General features: G+C 35.5%; 1 protein-coding gene across 7 annotated transcripts in view; it reads right to left on the reverse strand.

The window, feature by feature from the left end:
* Positions 1-20961, reverse strand: part of LOC108134541 (UDP-N-acetylglucosamine--peptide N-acetylglucosaminyltransferase 110 kDa subunit) — a 184202-nt gene that overhangs the window by 70543 nt on the left and 92698 nt on the right. For 6 of the 7 annotated variants that reach the window (XM_041709756.1, XM_041709755.1, XM_041709757.1 and 3 more), the window contains exons 4-9: positions 18058-18241; positions 17936-18004; positions 17480-17676; positions 8798-8993; positions 7003-8731; positions 6755-6935 (exon numbers count right to left, since the gene is read on the reverse strand). In XM_041709756.1, coding sequence (XP_041565690.1) covers positions 6755-6935; positions 7003-8731; positions 8798-8993; positions 17480-17676; positions 17936-18004; positions 18058-18241 — 2556 coding nt within the window. Of the gene's footprint in view, positions 1-6754; positions 6936-7002; positions 8732-8797; positions 8994-9109; positions 9265-17479; positions 17677-17935; positions 18005-18057; positions 18242-20961 lie in introns of those variants that run through there. The other variant, XM_041709761.1, reaches the window with a different exon arrangement.

Raw genomic sequence — 20961 nt, forward strand, 5'->3', positions numbered from 1 at the left:
GGCCGTTTTTGACGAACAAATTCAGGCTTTGCTGGAAAAAAACCGGCGTTATTCAACACGGGAGATGTCAGAGAAGCTCAGTGTGTCGCATACAACGGTTGAAAACCATTTGAAGAAACTTGGCTACGTAAGCAATGTCGATGTTTGGATTCCGGATAACTTAAAGGAAATTCACCTTACTAAGCGTATCAACATCTGCTATTCTCTGCTGCAACGGATTAAAAACGATCCTTTTTTGAAGCGAATCATTACTGGCGACGAAAAGTGGGTTGTTTACAATAATGTCCAACGAAAAAGATCATAGAGCAAGAAAGATGAGCCAGCCCAAGTCACATCAAAGGCCGATATCCATCAGAGGAAAGTTATGCTGTCTGTTTGGTGAAATTGGAAGGGTGTAGTGCACTTTGAGCTGCTGGGACGGAATGAAACCATCAATTCAGATGTGTACTGTCGCCAGCTATCCAATTTGGCGGAAAAAATTAAAGAAAAGGAGCCGGCACTAGCTAATCGCAAGGGTATAGTCTTTCACCATGACAACGCTAAGCCCCACACAGCTGCCCGAGAAATGGTCATTAGTGGTCGAACAAAACGGTCAATACATAATTGATTAATTATAAGTCCTGATATAAATAAATCATCTTTGAAAATATTGAAAAAAACGACATGACTGTCTTGCCAGTAAATAATGCTTGCTATTTATGACGTTTAAGTTTGATAATATTTTAACTTTGTATGCAAGCATTTTTTACTAAGAACTAAAATTGGCCTTATAGTCAAATCAGATTAGAGTAATTTTGTGGGAACGATGAAAAGACGGTGAAAATGTGAAACTCCAATTCATACTGCCGCCGTCTACCGTCAACGTCTTCTTTTTCCGAGTGCTCAAAACAAAGTGGAATTCAACCAAAAATTAGTAATAAATGATAAATTTATTGAATTTGGCAAATTGGCCAAGAAATTTTCTATATTATAATTATTAAATTTTAAAATTTTGAAAAACATGATAAAGACGGTAGGTGGTAACAGAACAAATTGTAGTTTCACTTTTTCATTGTCTCTCATCGTTCCCCTAAAAAATACTATAAATATATATTTAAAATTACATTTTTTTAGTGATGGGACTAAAATATACTAAATATACTGGGTGAAACAGCACAAAATAGGAACAGTAAAGGTTGACGGTCGAATATTTTGGGAAATTTCGTTACAGTAAGTTTATATACACCGTCATGGACGGTAAACGGTAGACGGAGACTTATGTAAATTGGATATTATAGCCCAAAGCTAAAGCTAGAAGGCCGAGCCCGACAGAGCATTTTCCATTTGCGTGATAGTCCATAAAGTTTTACCAAAGAACATTTAAGTCAATGTCGATAGTGTTTTTGTTTTGTTTGTTTTTTTTAAAGGCTCCTGCAAATCAAAGTCTTATACCTTCTTCACACAGCCCCTTAAAAGAGTTGAAGTTCACACAAACTTAAAAGGAAAGCAAACAACTGTTTGAAACAGTCGCACTTTTGTGAAGCTCCGCTTTAAACACAGAAATACACTTTAAACTCGCTAACAGTTCTTTGACCTTGTCTCTCTACTTCTGGTCTGTTTTAGCTGGCTCAAGGTCTGGGTATTTAGTGTCAATTTTTCTTTGTCCAAAAAACACTTTGTTCTCCTTTCGTCAATTTATTTTAAACCCCTTTGCTGTTCAACTTATTAACAAAACTGTTATGAATCTGGTTGGTCCTGCGTGAGTCAAACTACCCCAGCTAGCTCGATTTTTTAGAGCCGTGGTTCCCCTAACCCTGAACGCTTACACAACAACAGGAAACGTTGGACTCTCACGTCCTCCTTTACACAACACATATTCAAACAGAAATATTAGTCTACTTAAACCTACACACATTTGGCTTTTCCTGATGAACTGGAGTTCACCTGCTCATCCCTCCCGACCATGCAGACTGCCTTGAGCAATATACATGCAGCTGCTCCAACCACATTTGTTTACATTTACTTATTCTTTTTTATTGCACCATTATATACCCCTTTTACTAACATTCCCCTCCTCTCCCATTAATTTATCTTTACTACATATTCATCTTTCTTATTTTCATTTAATAATTCTAATTTACTAGTTTTCACAAAATATTACTCTTACGTACGTTTTCGGGTTTCCCAAAATTTTACTTCATCTCGACCCTGACCTACCGTAAGAGCTCTTGAGGTTGTTTATTCTTTTATGTACCAGGAAGGTATAAATGTAATTGTATATGCAAAAAGATGAATTTGTATAACTCCGGGCTCAAGTTCCCACGCTCACTTGGGCCACTCACGAATTTATATAAAAATATAAAAAAACATACAAATAAAACAAACAATTTTAAAATATTTAAATATAAATAATATGGGTATGAGACGTTTATGTGTAGATGTAAGTATATTATTATTATATTATTATTATTTATATTATAGTCTCCCGATTTTTATGAAGTTTAAACCGTAATTCTAAAATATTTAATCATTACTATAAGTCGAATAACTAAAAACAGTTAAAAAACAGCGAAGTTATAATTTTCTTTTGTTTATTTCTTCGATTGTTCCTATGGGAGCTATATGCTATAGGCGCCCGATTCGGCTCGTTCCGACTTATATACTACCTGCAATAGAAAGACAGCTTTTCATGCAGATAGCTTTAAAACTGAGAGACTAGTTTGCGTAGAAACGGACGGACAGACTGACAGACGGACGGACAGACGGACGGACAGACGGACGGACAGACGGACATGGCTAGATCGACTCGCCTAGTGATGCTGATCAAGAATATATATACTTAATAGGGTCGGAAATGTCTCCTTCACAGCGTTGCAAACTTCTGACTGAAATTATAATACCCTCTGCAAGGGTATAAAAATAGCAAAAAATGTTAGTAACCATAATCAATAAATAAATAGTCATACAAATTTAAAGCAAACACTACACGATTAAATAATTAATTATTCTAAAATCTAATAACAATAAAAAAAAATCTGGCTGAAACCGACTGGATCCCGTTGCCGCCTCTTGGTAAGCGTGTCCTCCACGCCGCAATCATTTCTTGTCCGGGCCTCACAAAAAAAAAAAAGTGCCAGGCCAACTTGGGTGACCTGGCTGATTTTTTTAACTGGTAACTGGGTCTGGTCGGCTCTGGAATGAAATGCCCATAAGCATGGCCTCACTCTCGAACGCCAATCACGTACCAAGTTTTTTCGCCACTTCAGGCTTCCCAGTCCTGCTTTCCTTTTTGTAAGTTTTGTACCGGGATTATGTAATCCTCACGTGCGCCAAAAAAAACTTTACTTTGGTGAGGGGAGCGCAGCATTAACATTAACATTGACTTAATTGTAAACAAATATTCGGACACCTACATGGATACACAGCGACCGTTCTTTCCACTGCGAAGTTATAAACTAATTTCTTAATTTATTTTAGTCTGTAGATGTGTTCCACCTTTTCGTTGTCTGTTTAAAAGATTAGTCTAGTATGAGTAAACCGCTTGTTGTAATTATTTTCTTTCGCCGACGCAAAGTCTGGCGAATGGCTTGTGAACGCACAGCCGTTATTTGTTTTTGGATTAAACTTTCACCTCTTCGTTTTATGTCTGATTTGTGTCCTACTAGTATCGTCTTTAGTTTTGAGTTTGTCGTGCCAAAATATACTTTTTTACACGTTTGATCGAATAGTTTTAGTGTTGCTGAAAAATTGTTTTTTTTTTACTTTTGGTCTGTGGGCTATAGTAATTAAATCTTTGCTATAAACGTTTGATCGAACAAGGGGTTCAGAAAAGTTAGGTATACATATCACAGATTTCTATATTGTTTCAGTCTTTTCTCTTGGTAATGTGTTATGTACTGATTATTATAAGCTTTGATTAATAAATTTATTGTCGATCGAGGGAAATCATTCGTTATTCGTTATTCATTATCATTATCTGTTTTCGGTTATTACAGAACGTATCATTTCCCTAAAAAGTTTTTTTCGGAATACTGGTGCGCTTTTCTTATTCTGACCTTCTTTTTTGAATTATTTCCAGGGCTAAGGGTTACATCAAACGATAAAAGTCTTTCATCTTCAAAAATATGAGTGTCATTGATTCGTTCTTTAAATTCTAGTGCACTTTTTACATTGAACGTTGAGTCCTTTGTCAAGTCTTTTTATATGGCTGTCAAATATCTATCGGTAAATACACGGCCCCTCCTCTGCCGGCAAAACACTATTCTAAACTCATTAGATAAGGCCGTGGTTATCGCTTATGTAGAGACAAAGCGAAAAAACTGTTAGCGGTGGTGGGGGAGATGCACGTTTTTAGCCTCTAGTGTTGGCAATGCAGTTCGATAAATGGCGCCAGGTAGACGCCTATTTTTTTGTGGGGGTATATATAGTTTGAAGTTTAGCTGATTTACGGGTATATAATAGTCGGGTAACTTAACTAAAGCGTTCTTTCTTGTTTTTTACTTTAAACATAAGAATATTTTATTTAATAATTTTCTCGGCCGACTGCAAGGAAAAACGTTATAGAATTTAAAAAACCATGACGAACCCATAATCCTATTCCTTACTAAATCTGAATAGTTTTTAAACTAATTTTTTTCTTCTAGCAAATTAAAAACAAAACAAAACAAAAAGCATTGGCTAAAATTGCTTGAAGAACAAATAAATTAATTAATAGCTAAAACTAGCTTTAACAAGAAAGAAAGCAAACTTCGGCAAGCCGAAGTTCATATACCCTTGCAGCTTTCGCAAGAATTAAATATTTTTGAAAACATTAAAATTATGATTTACTTGCGTAAATGTTTAAAAACATTGAAGCTATGACGATTTGCAGCTTAATTATTTGATTGTTCTTTTATATATTTTTATTATTTGTATGGGAGCTATATTATATAGTCGTCCGATTTTGATGAAATTTAAACCATAATTCTAAAATATTTAACCATTGCTATATGTCGAAGAACTAAACAAAAAATTAAAAAACCGCAAAGTTATAATTTTTTTTCAATTATTTTTCCGATTGTTCCTATGGGAGCTATATGCTATAGTCGTCCGATTTTGATGAAATTTAAACCATAATTCTGAAATATTTAACCATTGCTATATGTCGAAGAACAAAACAAAAAATTAAAAAACAGCAAAGTTATAATTTTTTTTCAATTATTTTTCCGATTGTTCCAATGGGAGCTATATGCTATAGTCGTCCGATCCGGCTCGTTCCGACTTATATACTACCTGCAATAGAAAGACAACTTTTGGGAAAGTTTCATGCACATAGCTTTAAAACTGAGAGACTAGTTTGCATATAAACGGACGGACAGACGGACAGACGGACGGACAGACGGACGGATAGACGGACATGGCTAGATCGACTCTACTAGTGATGCTGATCAAGAATATATATACTTTATAGGGTCGGAAACGTCTCCTTCACTGCGTTGCAAACTTCTGACTGAAATTATAATACCCTCTGCAAGGGTATAAAAATGCCGTAAACTGGTCAGTCAGATCAATGAAAATATACAGTAATCGGCATAACTATTTTGAAGAAACTCTTTTTTGACTATTGAACTTAGCGTTGCTTGAAATCGTCAAATAATGGTGCGAAAATGAGGCGCATAAGAAAGAATATATTTTTACCTATGTGCATGCCAAATTGTATTTCCTTTACCTTTTGCATTCACTGTCTGCTGATAAGAATGCATGCAGACAACGGTTTTTTGCCTGCACAAGTATTTTGACTGCATCTTTATGAAAATATTTTATATATTTTTAATTTATTTAAGCTCAAAAGACAGTCTTTCGCAAAGGAGTTCATAAGCCAAAGGAGCTCAGGAGAAGCGTTCTATGGACAGATGAAAGCTCCTTTGAGTATAATTCATAATAAAATAAACTTTTTGTAAGATTACCGGTGGTACAAAGGCAGAAACGGCGGCCCGTTTGCTAAAAAGTAAGCCATGGTGGAGACTCTTTGATGTTCTGGGGATGCGTGGCGTATAATGGACTGGGTGACCTCGTTCCTGTCACTGGCTCGATGAACCAAGGCCATAATTTGCGGGCTCTAAATGATAATGCGTTTAGTTCCGGAGACAGGCTTATTGGACAAACCTTCATTTTGCAGCAGGATAACGCCCCATGCCACAAAGACAAGATAATTACAACATTTTTGAAGGATGTTGGTGTTACCATTTTGGACTGGCCACCTCAAAGTCCAGATTTAAATATAATTGAAAACGTCTGGTCCCTTATAAAACGTAAAATAACAGTTTCGTTGAATAAAACCAGAGAGGAGATAATTTCGGAGGTCACTTCCCTTTGGGAAGAGATATCACTAGAGATTATCCAAAATTTGGACGATTCAGTACCGCAACGCTTGCAAAAAGTTGTTGAAACCAAAGGAAATTATATATTTTACTAAATTATTTTTTTTCCTTTGGTTTTTTTAAGTTTAAACTTTGTTATTCATATTAAAAGGTACTTGTCAAAATACTTATGCCACCACATGAAAATTACTATAGCTTATATTTTTTTAAGTTCATATGACAAAATGTTGAATTCATTATTTTTAAGTTTGCATTAGCATTAAGTAAAACAGAATAAAAATCATTTAGTTATATTAAACCATTAAATAGTTACATACAAATTTGAACCATTAGTTTTTCGTCAAAATAATTATGCCGACTAGTGTAGACTTCCCTTTTTACCTTTAAAACCCTCTGCATGAAAAAAGTAAGCATACCTTGAGGCTAATGTCTCCCCTGGCAATGTTACGACAGGAGTACCTGTCCACAAGACGTCCATAGATGTAGTGTGTCCATTGCATAATGGAGTGTCAAGACAAATATCTGCTAATTGACCGCGACGTACGTGTTCTTCTTTAGCGGCTACATTTGAAAATATTACTCTTTCAGGAGAAATTCCTGGAAATATTCAATTTTAATTAATTTGTATAAACTTTAAAGAAATTTTAAAATAAATCATATTTACCGAAGTCACTGACTGTCTTTTTAATATTTTGTTCACCAACTGCAGGAAATCTCAGTAACCATAGAACGGACTTAGGCACATTCTTTAAAATTTGAACCCAAGATTCAAGTGTTTGCGGATCGATTTTGTAAAGCTGATTAAAATTGCAGTATACAATAGCGTCGTCAGGTAACATATATTGACGACGAGTGGTTATTACAATATTTTGTGGTACCTCTTCACCGGTAGCAGCCTTATTGTTAGTTTGGGTAGTAGCCAATCCGTTTTGAACCATAACACCATTCAGAGAAGTGTGCACTTGACCAGAGGCAATCATTGAAACTATTTGTGTCGTGTTTGGCAGCTCCGCTACTTTATGAGTTATTTCGACCGGTTTTTGTGCGTTAACAACTTCCTTAATCTCTTTTACATCTGTGTTTTCAACAAGCGGTGATAAATCTGTGGCATTTATAACCGTTACATTATCTGCAACAGAAGATTGTTGCTTGTCACACACAATAATCCGCTCCTTCAAATGAGGAAACATTTGCTTATGATCGCCAATGAAATATGTATTCGGCATATAAGATAACTTTTCGCTGTATTGGTAAGCTAATTCCATGGGACTAGTAATAGCATCAGTAATAATATAATCCATGAAGCTAGCCCCGCTAGTACCTGGATAGCCTAACCACATTACTTGAATTGGAGCAGGACGAAGGGCAAATATTTCATTTCTCGCTCCCTTCGTGTAGCCATTCATGTTAACCAAAATATTTATACCGTCACTATAAATTTTATCTGCAGCTTTGCCATTACAAGGAATTTGTGAAAGATCAACGAAGTTTTCAGATTCTCTGCTGATTTTGTATCGAAATGTTGTTCCATCATCAGCACTTAGGGCATAACAGAAAATCTCTACTTTTGAACGATCGTGGAGTCCCGGCACAGATTGCATTAAATGTGAGGTAGGATGGTTTCCAAAGTCCGAGCTTAGATAACCAATACGTAACCTCCTCTTAGGGGGCAATTCCTTTAAAAAATTATACGGTTTTTTATGAAGAACATGAACTTTTTCTAAACATAAATTAGCATGACGCGCTGCAATTGCTTTACGATAGTCATGTGTCAGAGGATAAAGCATTGAATGATGTGGATGCACGGATGGTAAACGGTTTTTTTCAAGCTGCTCAGCAACTATACTAACCAATTTTTTCATGCGAATGTCATAGTCAGACCAATCACAGACGATTTGCAAACAATGAGCCAAATTGCAATATGCATCAGGAAAATCAGGTTTTAGCTTTAGAGCAGTGCGGTAAGAGTGAATAGCTTCTGGAATATTTCCTGAATCTTTATGAATGCTTGCCAAATTACTATGAGCATCAGCAAACGCTGGGTTAATTTGTATTGCTCTGGTGTAGCATTGAAGTGCACCACTGACGTCTTGCAGTTCTTTAAGAGTGTTTCCCATATTTGAATAGGCATCCGCAAAAGTCGGTTGAATTCTGATTGCTTCTTTGTAATGCATTAAAGCTTCTTTCAATTTTCCTTGCTGTTGTAAAACGGATGCCAAGTTTGAGTGGGCAGCAGCAAAATCTGGGAAAACTTCTAAAGCTCTTAAATAAAGCCGAGTAGCTTCTTCAATATATCCTTGCTCTCTTTTTATGTTGGCTAAATTGTTAAGTGAATCTGCATGATTTGAACATAGTCTTAGTGCTGTGTTATAGCAATCTTCAGCTTCTTTGACCTAATATAAAAAATGATATAAATAATAATAACTAATGCACGCCAAAAATACACATAATAAACGTACCTGCCCTTTCTCTTTAAGTGCGTTTGCAAGATTGCAGTAGGCATCGGGGAAATTCGGCTGCAGCTCTATTGCCCGCCTATATGTGTCGATAGCCAAATCAATGAGACCTTGTTCATAGTAAACGCAGGCCAAATTTCCATGAACTACAGCATTATTCGGGGATAAGTTCAAAGCACGTAAGTAGGCGGCAACAGCTCTAAAAAAAAGTTTATTTTAAATACTTTTTTGCCGGAGTTTATATTAACTCATAACATGTTTATATAGAATATTAATTACTTTTTTGACAATAGTTTTAGGTTTAAATAAATTTACCTTGTCCATAAAACCTTTAACTGAATCCAGAAAGCCAACATATATTTTTCGTTGCTTGTATATTTTTGCTTTTTTTTATATTCTTGATCTTGATAGCTTATTTTGACTATTGTATAAACCACTACGCTTTGGTACTCCATTATAGTGATTAACTAATTATTATTTTTATCCAAAAGCAAATGGAAAATGTTTTCAACGATGTAACATTTTTTAAGTAATATATAAAGCAACAACGCGTGAAATTTCTTGTTCTGACTTAGCATTCTGTTAAAATATAAGTATGTGTATACAATATACACACAATACAATAAATGCAAACGAATAACCTTCAGTGACGCAAATAAACGCAAACGGGTATACACTGCAGCTCAACTAAATATGTTCAATAGTTCTTAAGATTAATAAATAAGCAATAAATAATTATAACTTGTTATTACGACAGACAGATTTAACAGATTTTCAAGGAAAAAATCCAGAAATATATTAAGAACACAGCCAGGAAACTCCACGACGCAATTGTACTTATCTATCGTATTTGGGTCCAATACAAAAATATGAAAATCCGATGTTTGACGACATTTTAAATTATGTTGTCCATATCATTAGAATTACCATATTTTTTGTTTGCTGATAAACACTCTTAATACACCACCGCAATGTGAAAAATATCCCCGGCTTGAAAAATTATCCCTGTCTTTGCAATACGTCATCAAAGTTAAAATTTCTGATATTACACAATTTCTCTAATCTTAAAATGCCTCTAAAAATGTATTTTATGGCTTAAAATTTCAGAATTATGAATTTGTATTATTAAAATAGAAAAACGACTTCATATAGCTGCCAAAGGTACGATCGAAAAGTTGAGTTAAAAATCGGTTATAACTTAAATGTGTTCAAACATACACGCATATAAATCGAAATTTATATGTTTTAAAGAATATTTAATTTTAGCAATAGCGGCAAGGATATATATTCGGCTTGCCGAATTGTTTTCAGTTTATTTGAATTATATTTAATTTTCTTATTCAAAATTACGATTTTAATTTTATTTTAATTGGACAACGATGTCATATGTGCTATAGGAACGACTGAATAATTAAGCGGAAAATCACTTTTCTTTATGGTACACAGTTCAATTCTTAACTAAGTTTCCAAGTTTCAATGTAAATAATTAGAAATTTACAATTTAATAGAACTATTTTAAAAACTAAAATAAATATTTATAAGTTAGCGTACCATAAATCACACATTTGGTTATTATTTTAGTTCCTTTTTGTGTGAAACATTAAGTTTAAATGAAAAAAAATTGATTAAACTTATCTAACAAAAAATAAATTACAACATTTAATGATAAAATCTAAAAAAAAATTTGATTAATAAACAAAAAAACAAATTTTCGTTTAATTTCATTTTATTTTAAAAAAATTATTTATTAAAAATTTAAGATTTTTTATTAAATTTAAAAACAAACAAATTTATTGATATGAAGACTTTATCATATAGCTATATAAACAATCGGAAAAATGCACAAAACAATATTATAACTTCTTATACCCTTGCAGAGGGTAATAAAATTTCAGTCAAGAAAACATTTTCGACCATATAAAGTGTACATATTCTTGATCAGCATCACTAGGAGAGTCAATTTAGCCATGTCGGTCTGTCCGTTTGTTCTTCTGTCCGTTGTCCGTCCGAACTACGCAAGTTTCTAAAAATGACATGAAAATTTCCCAAAAGTTGTCTTTCTATTGGAGGTCGAAACGAGCCGGATCGGACGACTTTAGCTCACATAGGAACAAACGAAACAAAAAACGAAAAAAAAAAATATAACTTTGCGGTTTTTAAATTTGTTGTATTTATTAGATATAGTTTTGGTTTAATATTTCAGAGCTATGATTTAAATTTAATCGGCCGATTATATCATGTAGCTCACATAAGAGCAATCGGAATACTAACAAAATTTAAATATTTTTAAAAAGTTCAATTAAGCATATTAATGTCTTAAAATTTCAGAATTATGGTTTTTGTATTAATAAAATAGAAAAACGACTTCATATAGCTGCCAAAGGAACGATCGAAAAGCTGAGTTAAAAATCGGTTATAGCTTCAATGTTTTTAAACATACACGCATATAAATCGAAATTTATATGTTTTAAAGAATATTTAATTTGGCAATAGCTGCATGGATATATATTCGTCTTGCCGAATTGTTTTCAATTTATTGAATTATATTTATTTTTTTATTCAAAATTACGATTTTAATTTTATTTTGATTGAACAACGATGTCATAGGTGCTATAGAAATGACTGAATAATTAAGCGGAAAATCACTTTTCTTTATGGTACACAGTTCAATTCTTAACTAAGTCATCGAATTTCCAAGTTTCAAAGTAAATAATTAGAAATTTACAATTTAATAGAACTATTTTAAAAACTAAAATAAATATTTATAACTGAGCGTACCATGGAGCACACATTTGGTTTTTATTTCAGTTCCTTTTTGTGTGAAACATTAAGTTTAAATTAAAAAAATATGATTAAATTTATCTAACAAAAAATATGTTATAACATTTAATGATAAAATCTAAAAAAAATATTGTTAATTAACAAAAAAAAATTAATTTTCGTTTTATTTAATTTTATTTAAAACAAGAAAGCAAGCAAACTTCGGCAAGCCGAAGTTCATATACCCTTGCAGCTATTTCAAAAACTAAATACTCTTGAAAACGTTAAAATTATGATTTACTTGCGTGTATGTTTAAAAACAATGAAGCTATAATGATTTGCAGCTTAATTATTCGATAGTTCCTATGGCAGCTATACGATTGTTCCTATGGGAGCTATATGCTATAGTCGTCCGATTTTGATGAAATTTAAAGCGTAATTCTGAAATATTTAACCATTACCACATCTCGAAGAACTAAAAAAAAAAAATTTAAAAACGCCAAAGTTATAATTTTTTTGTATTTTTTTTTATGATTGTTCTTGTGGGAGCTATATGCTATAGTCGTCCGATTTTGATGAAATTTAAACCGTAATTCTGAAATATTTAACCATTACTATACTATGTCGAAGAACTAACAAAAAAAATTAAAAAACACCAAAGTTATAATTTTTTTAAATTTATTTTTCCGATTGTTCCTATGGGAGCTATATCCTATAGTCGTCTGATCCGGCTCGTTCCTACTTATATACTACCTGCAATAGAAAGACAGCTTTTGGGAAAGTTTCATGTAGATAGCTTTAAAACTGAGAGACTAGTTTGCGTAGAAACGGACGGACAGACGGACGGACAGACGGACGTGGCTAGATCGACTCTCCTAGTGATGCTGATCAAGAATATATATACTTTATAGGGTCGGAGATTTCTCCTTCACTGCGTTGCAAACTTCTGACTGAAATTATAATACCCTCTGCAAGGGTATAAAAAAGTATTTATTAAAAATTAAAGTTTTTTTTTATTAAATTTAAAAAAAAATCTGTTGTGGAGCTTAAGCGAAAGTTTATTCGCATTGGACTAAAAAACAGTTCCGACAATTTTAAAATATTGTACACTTAACATTTGGAACACAAAGAAACCTCCCTAGAGACTCTGTCCAAAAAATTGTCCAATCTCGAAAATGAGAAAGAAGACCAAGCCACCATGGTGGAACCGGGATCTATCACTCCAAAAATTCTTCAAAATCGCCAAACAGGCGGAGGACGAGAATTGGGCACCGCCTTCATGGTGGCACACACAGGCACTCCACAAGGAGGTGTCCTCTCACCCTTACTATGGAATATGGTGGTGGATGACCTAATTTAGAGATTTGAGAGGAAAGTCCCGAAAATAACAGTCTATGCAGACGACATAGACATAATTTTGACGGGATTTAGGTCTACAACCCTCAGCTCTGTAACGGAATCAACTCTCAGGGAGATATGTGAGTGGTCAGTAAAGGTAGGACTCAATATCAACGCGGTCTTCTCTTTACCAAGAGATACAAGGTGCCGAAATGGATCCCCTCAAAAATAGTAATAGACAGCAATCTGACATGGAGATCCAATGTAAAGGAACGGGTAAAAAAGTCCGCTGTAGCGTTATACGCATCCAAGAAGATGCTTAGCAGCACGTGGGGCGTCATACATTGCTGTATGGAGTACTGCATTGCTGTATGGAGTATACATTGCTGTATGGAGTACTACATTGCTGTATGGAGTACTACATTGTGGTATGGAGTACTACTTTGCTGTATGGAGTACTACATTGCTGTATGGAGTACTACATTGCTGTATGGAGTACTACATTGCTGTATGGAGTACTACATTGCTGTATGGAGTACTACATTGCTGTATGGAGTACTACATTGTTGTATGGAGTACTACATTGTTGTATGGAGTACTACATTGCTGTATGGAGTACTAGTGGACATATAACAAGCCTATGTAGAAAACTCAGCGGCATCACCACAAAAGAACTTGAAACTAAACTCGGAATCGACCCCCTAGCTACCCAGGTCAAACTGATCGCAGGCAAGGCAGCTTGTTGCAGCAGGCAATAAGTCGCTGCAAGGTACACTAGGCCGGGACTTGGTCAGTACAACTGACTTGATCCCCCAAACTCACCCAGAAGTCGAAACAACTGCTTTTTTGGGACCTGAGGACTGGATCCAGGATCAGCAAATTCCAGGCAGAAGTTTTTGCCATCAGGAAAGCAGTGGATGTCGCACAGAACAAAGAACGTACACATGACGTGGTCAACTTATTTGTAAACAGCCAAGCAGCGATAAGATCCATGCAGTAGTCCATGATCTGCTCCAAAAATGTACAGTGATGCACTAGGTACCCCTGCACAACTATGATAGAGCGGATCTACTGGGTTGTCAGCCACCAGGGCATTGGTGGCAACGAGACCGCGGACGTAAACCAAAGCAAAGAATTGCGTATATATGACAGAGCAGAGGACGTGCCCATCTTCCTAAGAGTGCACCAAAGCGCTCATGGGAAACGGGGAGAAGCCGTCCGGACTAACCTAACCTAAATAAAAAAAAAAATAATTAAAAAGACATACGACTTTCCGAGGGATTAATGGGCTACATATTTTTCTTGACTCCAGAAAATTTTAGATTAAAAAATCGAAATAGAGAAAACAATTTCGGCAGCTACTCGAAATTTACCGTTACTCTAGTTATCTAACCCTAAAAATATTTTTTATCTTTTTTATATATTACTTGTATTTATGGCTAATTTTTTTATTATAACAAAAATTACCCTTTATTTTGGGTCGATTTTCTTATATTTGGAAAAATATTTTTATGAGGGTAGCATAGAAACGGTCGGCTATGAATTTTAAGGCAAAACTTTATAGCTCACAGAGTCCACAGAGCTCAGACAGGCCCACAAACCCCACAAAGCCCATTTAAGCGAAACGGTTGGGACGGCTAAGAACAACTTGTGATAAAAAAAATAGAAAAGAGGTGCCATACAAAGAATTTTGAATAGCATTTTCTGTGTTGTTGTGGGTCTCGGCGATGACTTGATTAAGCGCGTTACGTAAGCCTGATACCTTTCTCAAGTTATCTAATCGCCCCCATATCTTAGGCTATTAGCGACAGGGCATCACTTACTTAGATAATATGGCAAATGGGACATTCCCAATAATCTATGACCTAATTATGAAAGAGGTCACAATTCTTGTCCTCTTCAAGAATAGCATCGAAAGAGAGAGCATGATCGGGTATTTCAGCGTAAGCAACGTGCAAGGGAAGCTCTTCTTAAAAAATTGTAAGCCTATTAAAAACAAGTTTAAGTGCAATGAGCTTTCTTGGTTTATCTTTTTTGTGTTTGGTTAGAGTTTTAGTTGTGATGGCATTCTTTGGCACAAACAAATTGCATAACATTCCTAAGCATTTTAAGAATATAAGAACGTTTATTTAAGTTCCGAAAGGTGCCAAACGGCTTGCAATTATACAAAAAGGTAACCTAACCTCAATTTAAAACAAACACGTGCTTCTGCTGTGTGTTGAAGTTTGTTGCCGTTTGTTGGTTTGTATTGTCGTTTGTTGGTTTGTATTGTCGTTTGTTTTAATTTTTGTGTTATGTTTTTCGTTTAAATTTCTACACGGTGCATCACATAATTCTTCTGATTGCATAGCCGTATAGTCCAACTTGCTTCCATATTAAATTTCCTCAATAAATTTGTAATAATGCTGACTGACAATTTGTATGCCAATAAAGTGTCCAATTTCCCGTTAATCGGTCATATGAAACTTATCATGATTTAAAATTTGACATTATATCAGATTTCTTTGTTGCAATTACTATATCATCCACATATAACAAGATATATATATTACTCGAAATATCTCCGTTATCCAGAATGTAAATACACCGATCAACTCCTAAGTTTTTAAGTCCAACATCCTTCAACTACTTTCAAAAACTTCGAACCAACATCTAGCAGCTTGCTTAAGGCCATATATAGCTTTATTAAGTTTTTTTTTTATTCTCACAAGAATGGTTCAGGCGTTTTGGAACGTTCATGTAGATATCATCCTTTAGAGTTCCGTTTAAAAATGCAGTTTTTTGGTTCGGTGGGCCTTTGTTCTTGCTAGACTCAGAAATGTAATGTCGATGGAGCTACGCAAATCGGCAATAGATCTGGTAGTCAGCCCAGAGCCAAATTATTTGCTTCAGAAAATAGAGTCCTTTTCGTCGCTTAAAGCTTTTGAGTGTGTTCGTGTGGGCTTTTTTTTCAAAGGTGCAGAAAGGTGTCGAAGCCCATAAAAAAAGTATTTCGCAAAAACAACTGGATTTCGCTTTTGAGAAAATTGTCAAAAGTATCCAATTTCACGAATTCGGGGACGACATAAGTAAAATTCGGGAAAATTAACCGGTAGTAACGAATATTCAAAAGCAAAACCCTCTTTAGGAAAATAAAATAGATTGGTGTTTCTCGACATTGTTACTAGTTGGGGGTCGGTTATTGAATGCTCCTATCCCGTTCGAAGCCAAATTTCCGTTGTTGCTCACAGTTCGTCAGATCCTACTTGCACGTTACGAATTGTCACTTTGGCCCAAAAGCTCTCGTAAGTCGTCTGCGCGAGAAAATATGGCTAGTTAATACCTAAGAAGTCTGCCGACGAACAGTTCGGTCGTGCATGCGCTGCTTTCACTGCCAGCAGATAGACTTCGAGCTCTCCACCCGTTCAATATTTGTGGCGTTGAGTCCTCTTGACCGCGGAGGAGCTCGGAACTCTCCTCACCAGCGTGGAGGCCGTGCTCAACTCCAGGCCCCTCGGAGCTCTAAGCAGCGACCCGAACGACGGCGAAGCCCTGACCCCCGGTCACCTGCTCATCGGCGGCCCTCTTTTGGCCCCACCATTAGCGGCGCTCCCGGACCAGATCAACCTGACCTGCTTGCGACGATGGCGAGGTGTCTCGTCTCTCAGTCACAGGTTTTGGCAGCGATGGTCCCGGGAGTACATCTCCAGCCTCCAGCAGCGGTCCAAGTGGCACCAGGGGGAGTCCAACCTCGTCGTGGAGCGCTCGTCGTCGTCGCCGAAGACAACCTTCCGCCCCAGCAGTGGAGGATTGGACGAGTGGTAGCGGTGCACGCCGGCGCCGATAGCAGACAGACAGACAGACAGACAGACGGACATGGCTAGATCGACTCGGCTATTGATCCTGATCCAGAATTTATATGCTTTAAAGGGTCGGAAACGATTCCTTCCACCTGTCACAAACTTTTCAACGATAAAATCATAAAATCAAAAAATTAATATCATAAAATCATTTGTAACATGTAGACAAAAATTATGAACCAATTAATATTTAACAAGAAAGTGCAAGTATATTTAACCTTACAGGTACTAGATAATGAAATATACTGTAAAACGACTATATTTTGATTTTTATGAGTATATGTCTAAAAAAGAAAGAACTATGTCAATTTTTTTTGACCGATATCGTTGTCGGATACTAATAAAACTAAAACCGATATTCTGAAACAGTAAAAAACAAGAGGAAACGCTAAAGTCGAGTTCCCCGACTATTAAATACCCGTTATTAAGCTTACAAATTTCAAAACAAATATTTCCCTAAAAATCAATTGGGCTTTAGGTGGGTTTTGGGTTTAGGTGGACACTAACAGTGTAATCCGCTGTCGGCAAGTTGTCCTTTATGCACGAACTGCGTTTTTCTAATATTCAGTGTCAAACAACGTCTAAACGTTAATAAAAATAGTTTTCTGAAAAATTAAAAATGCCGATTTCCATACGGCTTATTTAAACTCTAACATAACATATAGAATTTTTGTAAAAACAAAAATTGTCTTTGACTTTACTTTATTTCATGCACTCTAACAACAAAACAAATAATAAATGTTCTCACCTGTCAAATATTCTTGCCTCCTTCAGAACATTTCCCAAGTTTATGTATGCGTCCAAAAAGTTTGGATCAAGAGTTACAGCTTTTTCAAAGTGATGAATAGCCAACCAAATCTCTCCTTGGGCGTTAAACACGCACCCTAAATTGCTCCATGCAACTGCGAAGCCTGGACATGTTTCGATTGCCTTCAGGTAGCAAGCCTGCATATAATATAACAAGAAAGTTAATTTAATTAAAGATAAAAGGAAAGAAAGTAAAAGAACAGACCACGGAAAGAAATATTCTTGTCAATACCCGAAATACTCAACCCAATGGCATACCAATGAGCCGCCCGAGTTCCCAAGCAAGCAACTGCGAACGACTTATTGAAAATGCAGTTATTTATTTGTTTCAGTTTTCGAACTATTCAAGAAGCAACTGCTTTTCCGCTCAACTAGACGACGCCTGGAATGTACTTACTTTTGCTTCTTCCAAGCGTCCAAGGGCTTTAAGCAGATTTCCTAGATCGCTTCGCACGCAATACAGCTCCTGCATAAAAAAACGTTAGATTTTCTATCTTTGGTATAAAATAAAAAGCTTACGGGGTTATACTGCAACGCTGTAATATACGCTTGAACAGCAGCTTCCATATCCCGCGCAGCTACTAATGCAGCAGCCAAGTTGATGTATCCATCAATGAAGTCCGGCTTTAGGCGTACAGCTCTGCGATAGTTGTCTAATGCTTCCTGCAGTTGCCCACGTTCTTTATAAACATTTCCTAAATTACTAAAGAAAAAATATTATTTTTAATATAATATTAATAAGTTCCCAGTGCAAAAACGACCACTACGCTTTAATCGTTTATTCAAAAGTGCAATAACAACTGCGGCAGCTAGGATTTGGTGCACCGAAGGGACACAAACGGCTTGGCTTAAAAAATATTTCTGTTGGCTCATTTGAGTTTTTTTATTGAGTCGTTGCTAAATATTGGAGTTAATTTGAAGTCAACTGTAAGTTAGTCAAGGGCGAAAGCGGGAGCACAATAAAGCTCGCTGTCGCGAATTCGCACCTTCTTCGCCAACTTTCGTAAAATTAAATTCGATTTAATCGCACGCAGTTTTTTCTTTTTCGTTGTCATTTGCAGAATAAAGTTCACGCCACTAACTTCGTTATCGTTATCGATTTATAAAAATATTCAAATTTTTCTTTAAATTATTAATACCTACATATATCAAACACATAACCTATTTGAACCGCAATTGGATGCTAAATTTGTTGAACACTAAAATTTGGTATTGCAATCTTTTCTCGTTGAACTCGCAAAATAATAGTTGGTAAAATAATCCCAGCCCCTATACATAACCAATACATAGTCACACATTTGTAAGCAGGCGCAGCGGTGAACTCTTTTCGTTTTTGCTTTCGCTATACCGCCGTTGCAATAGTTGTTGTCGGACTTTTTCGTTTTGGCGCGTTGGAGATTATCCTGCAATCGGTCGGGTATATTGGGTTCTTGCCGTCATTTGCAACCACTATTAATTTTGATGCCACGTGCCTTGAAAATATATTATTACTTTTATTTGAACAATAATTAAATGATTTTTTCGAACAAATAATTTAATAATTAAAAAAAAAATAATAAAAAGTTAATTTTTTTCGTCGTTGAAAATTTATTTATTAATTTTATCGTCATCGTTTAGGAACAAATCAAAATTAATATGACATGACCTAAAAAACAAACTTAAAAGCCGAGTACGAAGTATTTGTCGCTTGGAAGAAGATTCGGAGTGGATCCGATCCAAGAGCAAAAATTGGAATGCAGGCTTTATGATTTAAGTGCATCAATTCATAAGGCAAATCAATTGCAAGAATGCATAGAGGAGATAGTTGGAGGCGAGTAGGAAGAATTAACAACAGTGACCAATGCAAAAATTCTGTCGCTTGCAATGGCCGTGAAGGCAGCCAGCGAAACCGAAGCTCTACGCTCAGCCTCGTTGGCCCCAACTCGGAAATATAAAGGTATACCAAGTCACCAAGAACAACTATAACAAGAAAGAAAGCAAACTTCGGCAAGCCGAAGTTCATATACCCTTGCAGCTATCGCAAGAATTAAATATTTTTGAAAACATTAAAATTATGATTTACTTGCGTATTTAAACCATAATTCTGAAATATTTAACCATTGCTATATGTCGAAGAACTAAACAAAAAATTAAAAAACAGCAAAGTTATAATTTTTTTCAATTATTTTTCCGATTGTTCCTATGGGAGCTATATGCTATAGTCGTCCGATTTTGATGAAATTTAAACCATAATTCTGAATTATTTAACCATTGCTATATGTCGAAGAACTAAACAAAAAATTAAAAAACAGCAAAGTTATAATTTTTTTTCAATTAGTTTTCCGATTGTTCCTATGGGAGCTATATGCTATAGTCTTCCGATTTTGATGAAATTTTAACCATAATTCTGAAATATTTAACCATTGCTTTATGTCGAAGAACAAAACAAAAAATTAAAAAACAGCAAAGTTATAATTTTTTTTCAATTATTTTTCCGATTGTTCCTATGGGAGCTATATGCTATAGTCGTCCGATTTTGATGAAATTTAAACCATAATTCTGAATTATTTAACCATTGCTATATGTCGAAGAACTAAACAAAAAATTAAAAAACAGCAAAGTTATAATTTTTTTTCAATTATTTTTCCGATTGTTCCTATGGGAGCTATATGCTATAGTCGTCCGATCCGGCTCGTTCCGACTTATATACTACCTTTTGGGAAAGTTTCATGCAGATAGCTTTAAAACTGAGAGACTAGTTTGCATATAAACGGACGGACAGACGGACAGACGGACGGACAGACGGACATGGCTAGATCGACTCTACTAGTGATGCTGATCTGGTCTGATTTCGAGAAAATGTTAAATCACCGATATCAGCATTTATCCGCTGAAGAATCATCGAAGCCAAAACAAGGCAAAGCAATGTCGAGCAAACGAGATAACCGCAGCTCATTTTCGTGTTCTTCCTCCAACAGTAAGACCCAGCAAACTTGTGCTATTGCAATGCTGGAGACCATTTCCCAGCGAACTGTAGTTCGTTTGGTCGTCTCACAGTAATGCATATGTTTGAGTTTTTCAAGTCTGCTTCATTATGCATAAACGTTTTGCTGCACAGATATACAGTGTCTGACAACAGTTTAGCGTTGCCACCCCCCCAATAGAGTTTATTTCCTGCTGTAAATCAAGATCTGCATGCGACATCAGTAGATAGCGTTATTTGGACTTCGTCGATCGTAAGTGTCCGAACTAAAAGCAGTGCATATATTTTGGCCCGAGCACTGCTTGACTCTGGGTTCCGAAACTAATTTTATAACTGAGGACCTTGCTCACCGTTTACAAATCCGTACAGAGTCGTGTATTAACTTACTTGGAAAATACACAGCGTGGTGAAGTCGCAAATAAGTGGAAGTAAGTTCTCACTCGATTTTTGGATATTAAAAT

The sequence above is a fragment of the Drosophila elegans genome, unplaced genomic scaffold (assembly GCF_018152505.1).
Source record: "Drosophila elegans isolate 14027-0461.03 unplaced genomic scaffold, ASM1815250v1 contig_492, whole genome shotgun sequence".
NCBI classification, from domain to species: Eukaryota; Metazoa; Arthropoda; class Insecta; order Diptera; family Drosophilidae; genus Drosophila; species Drosophila elegans.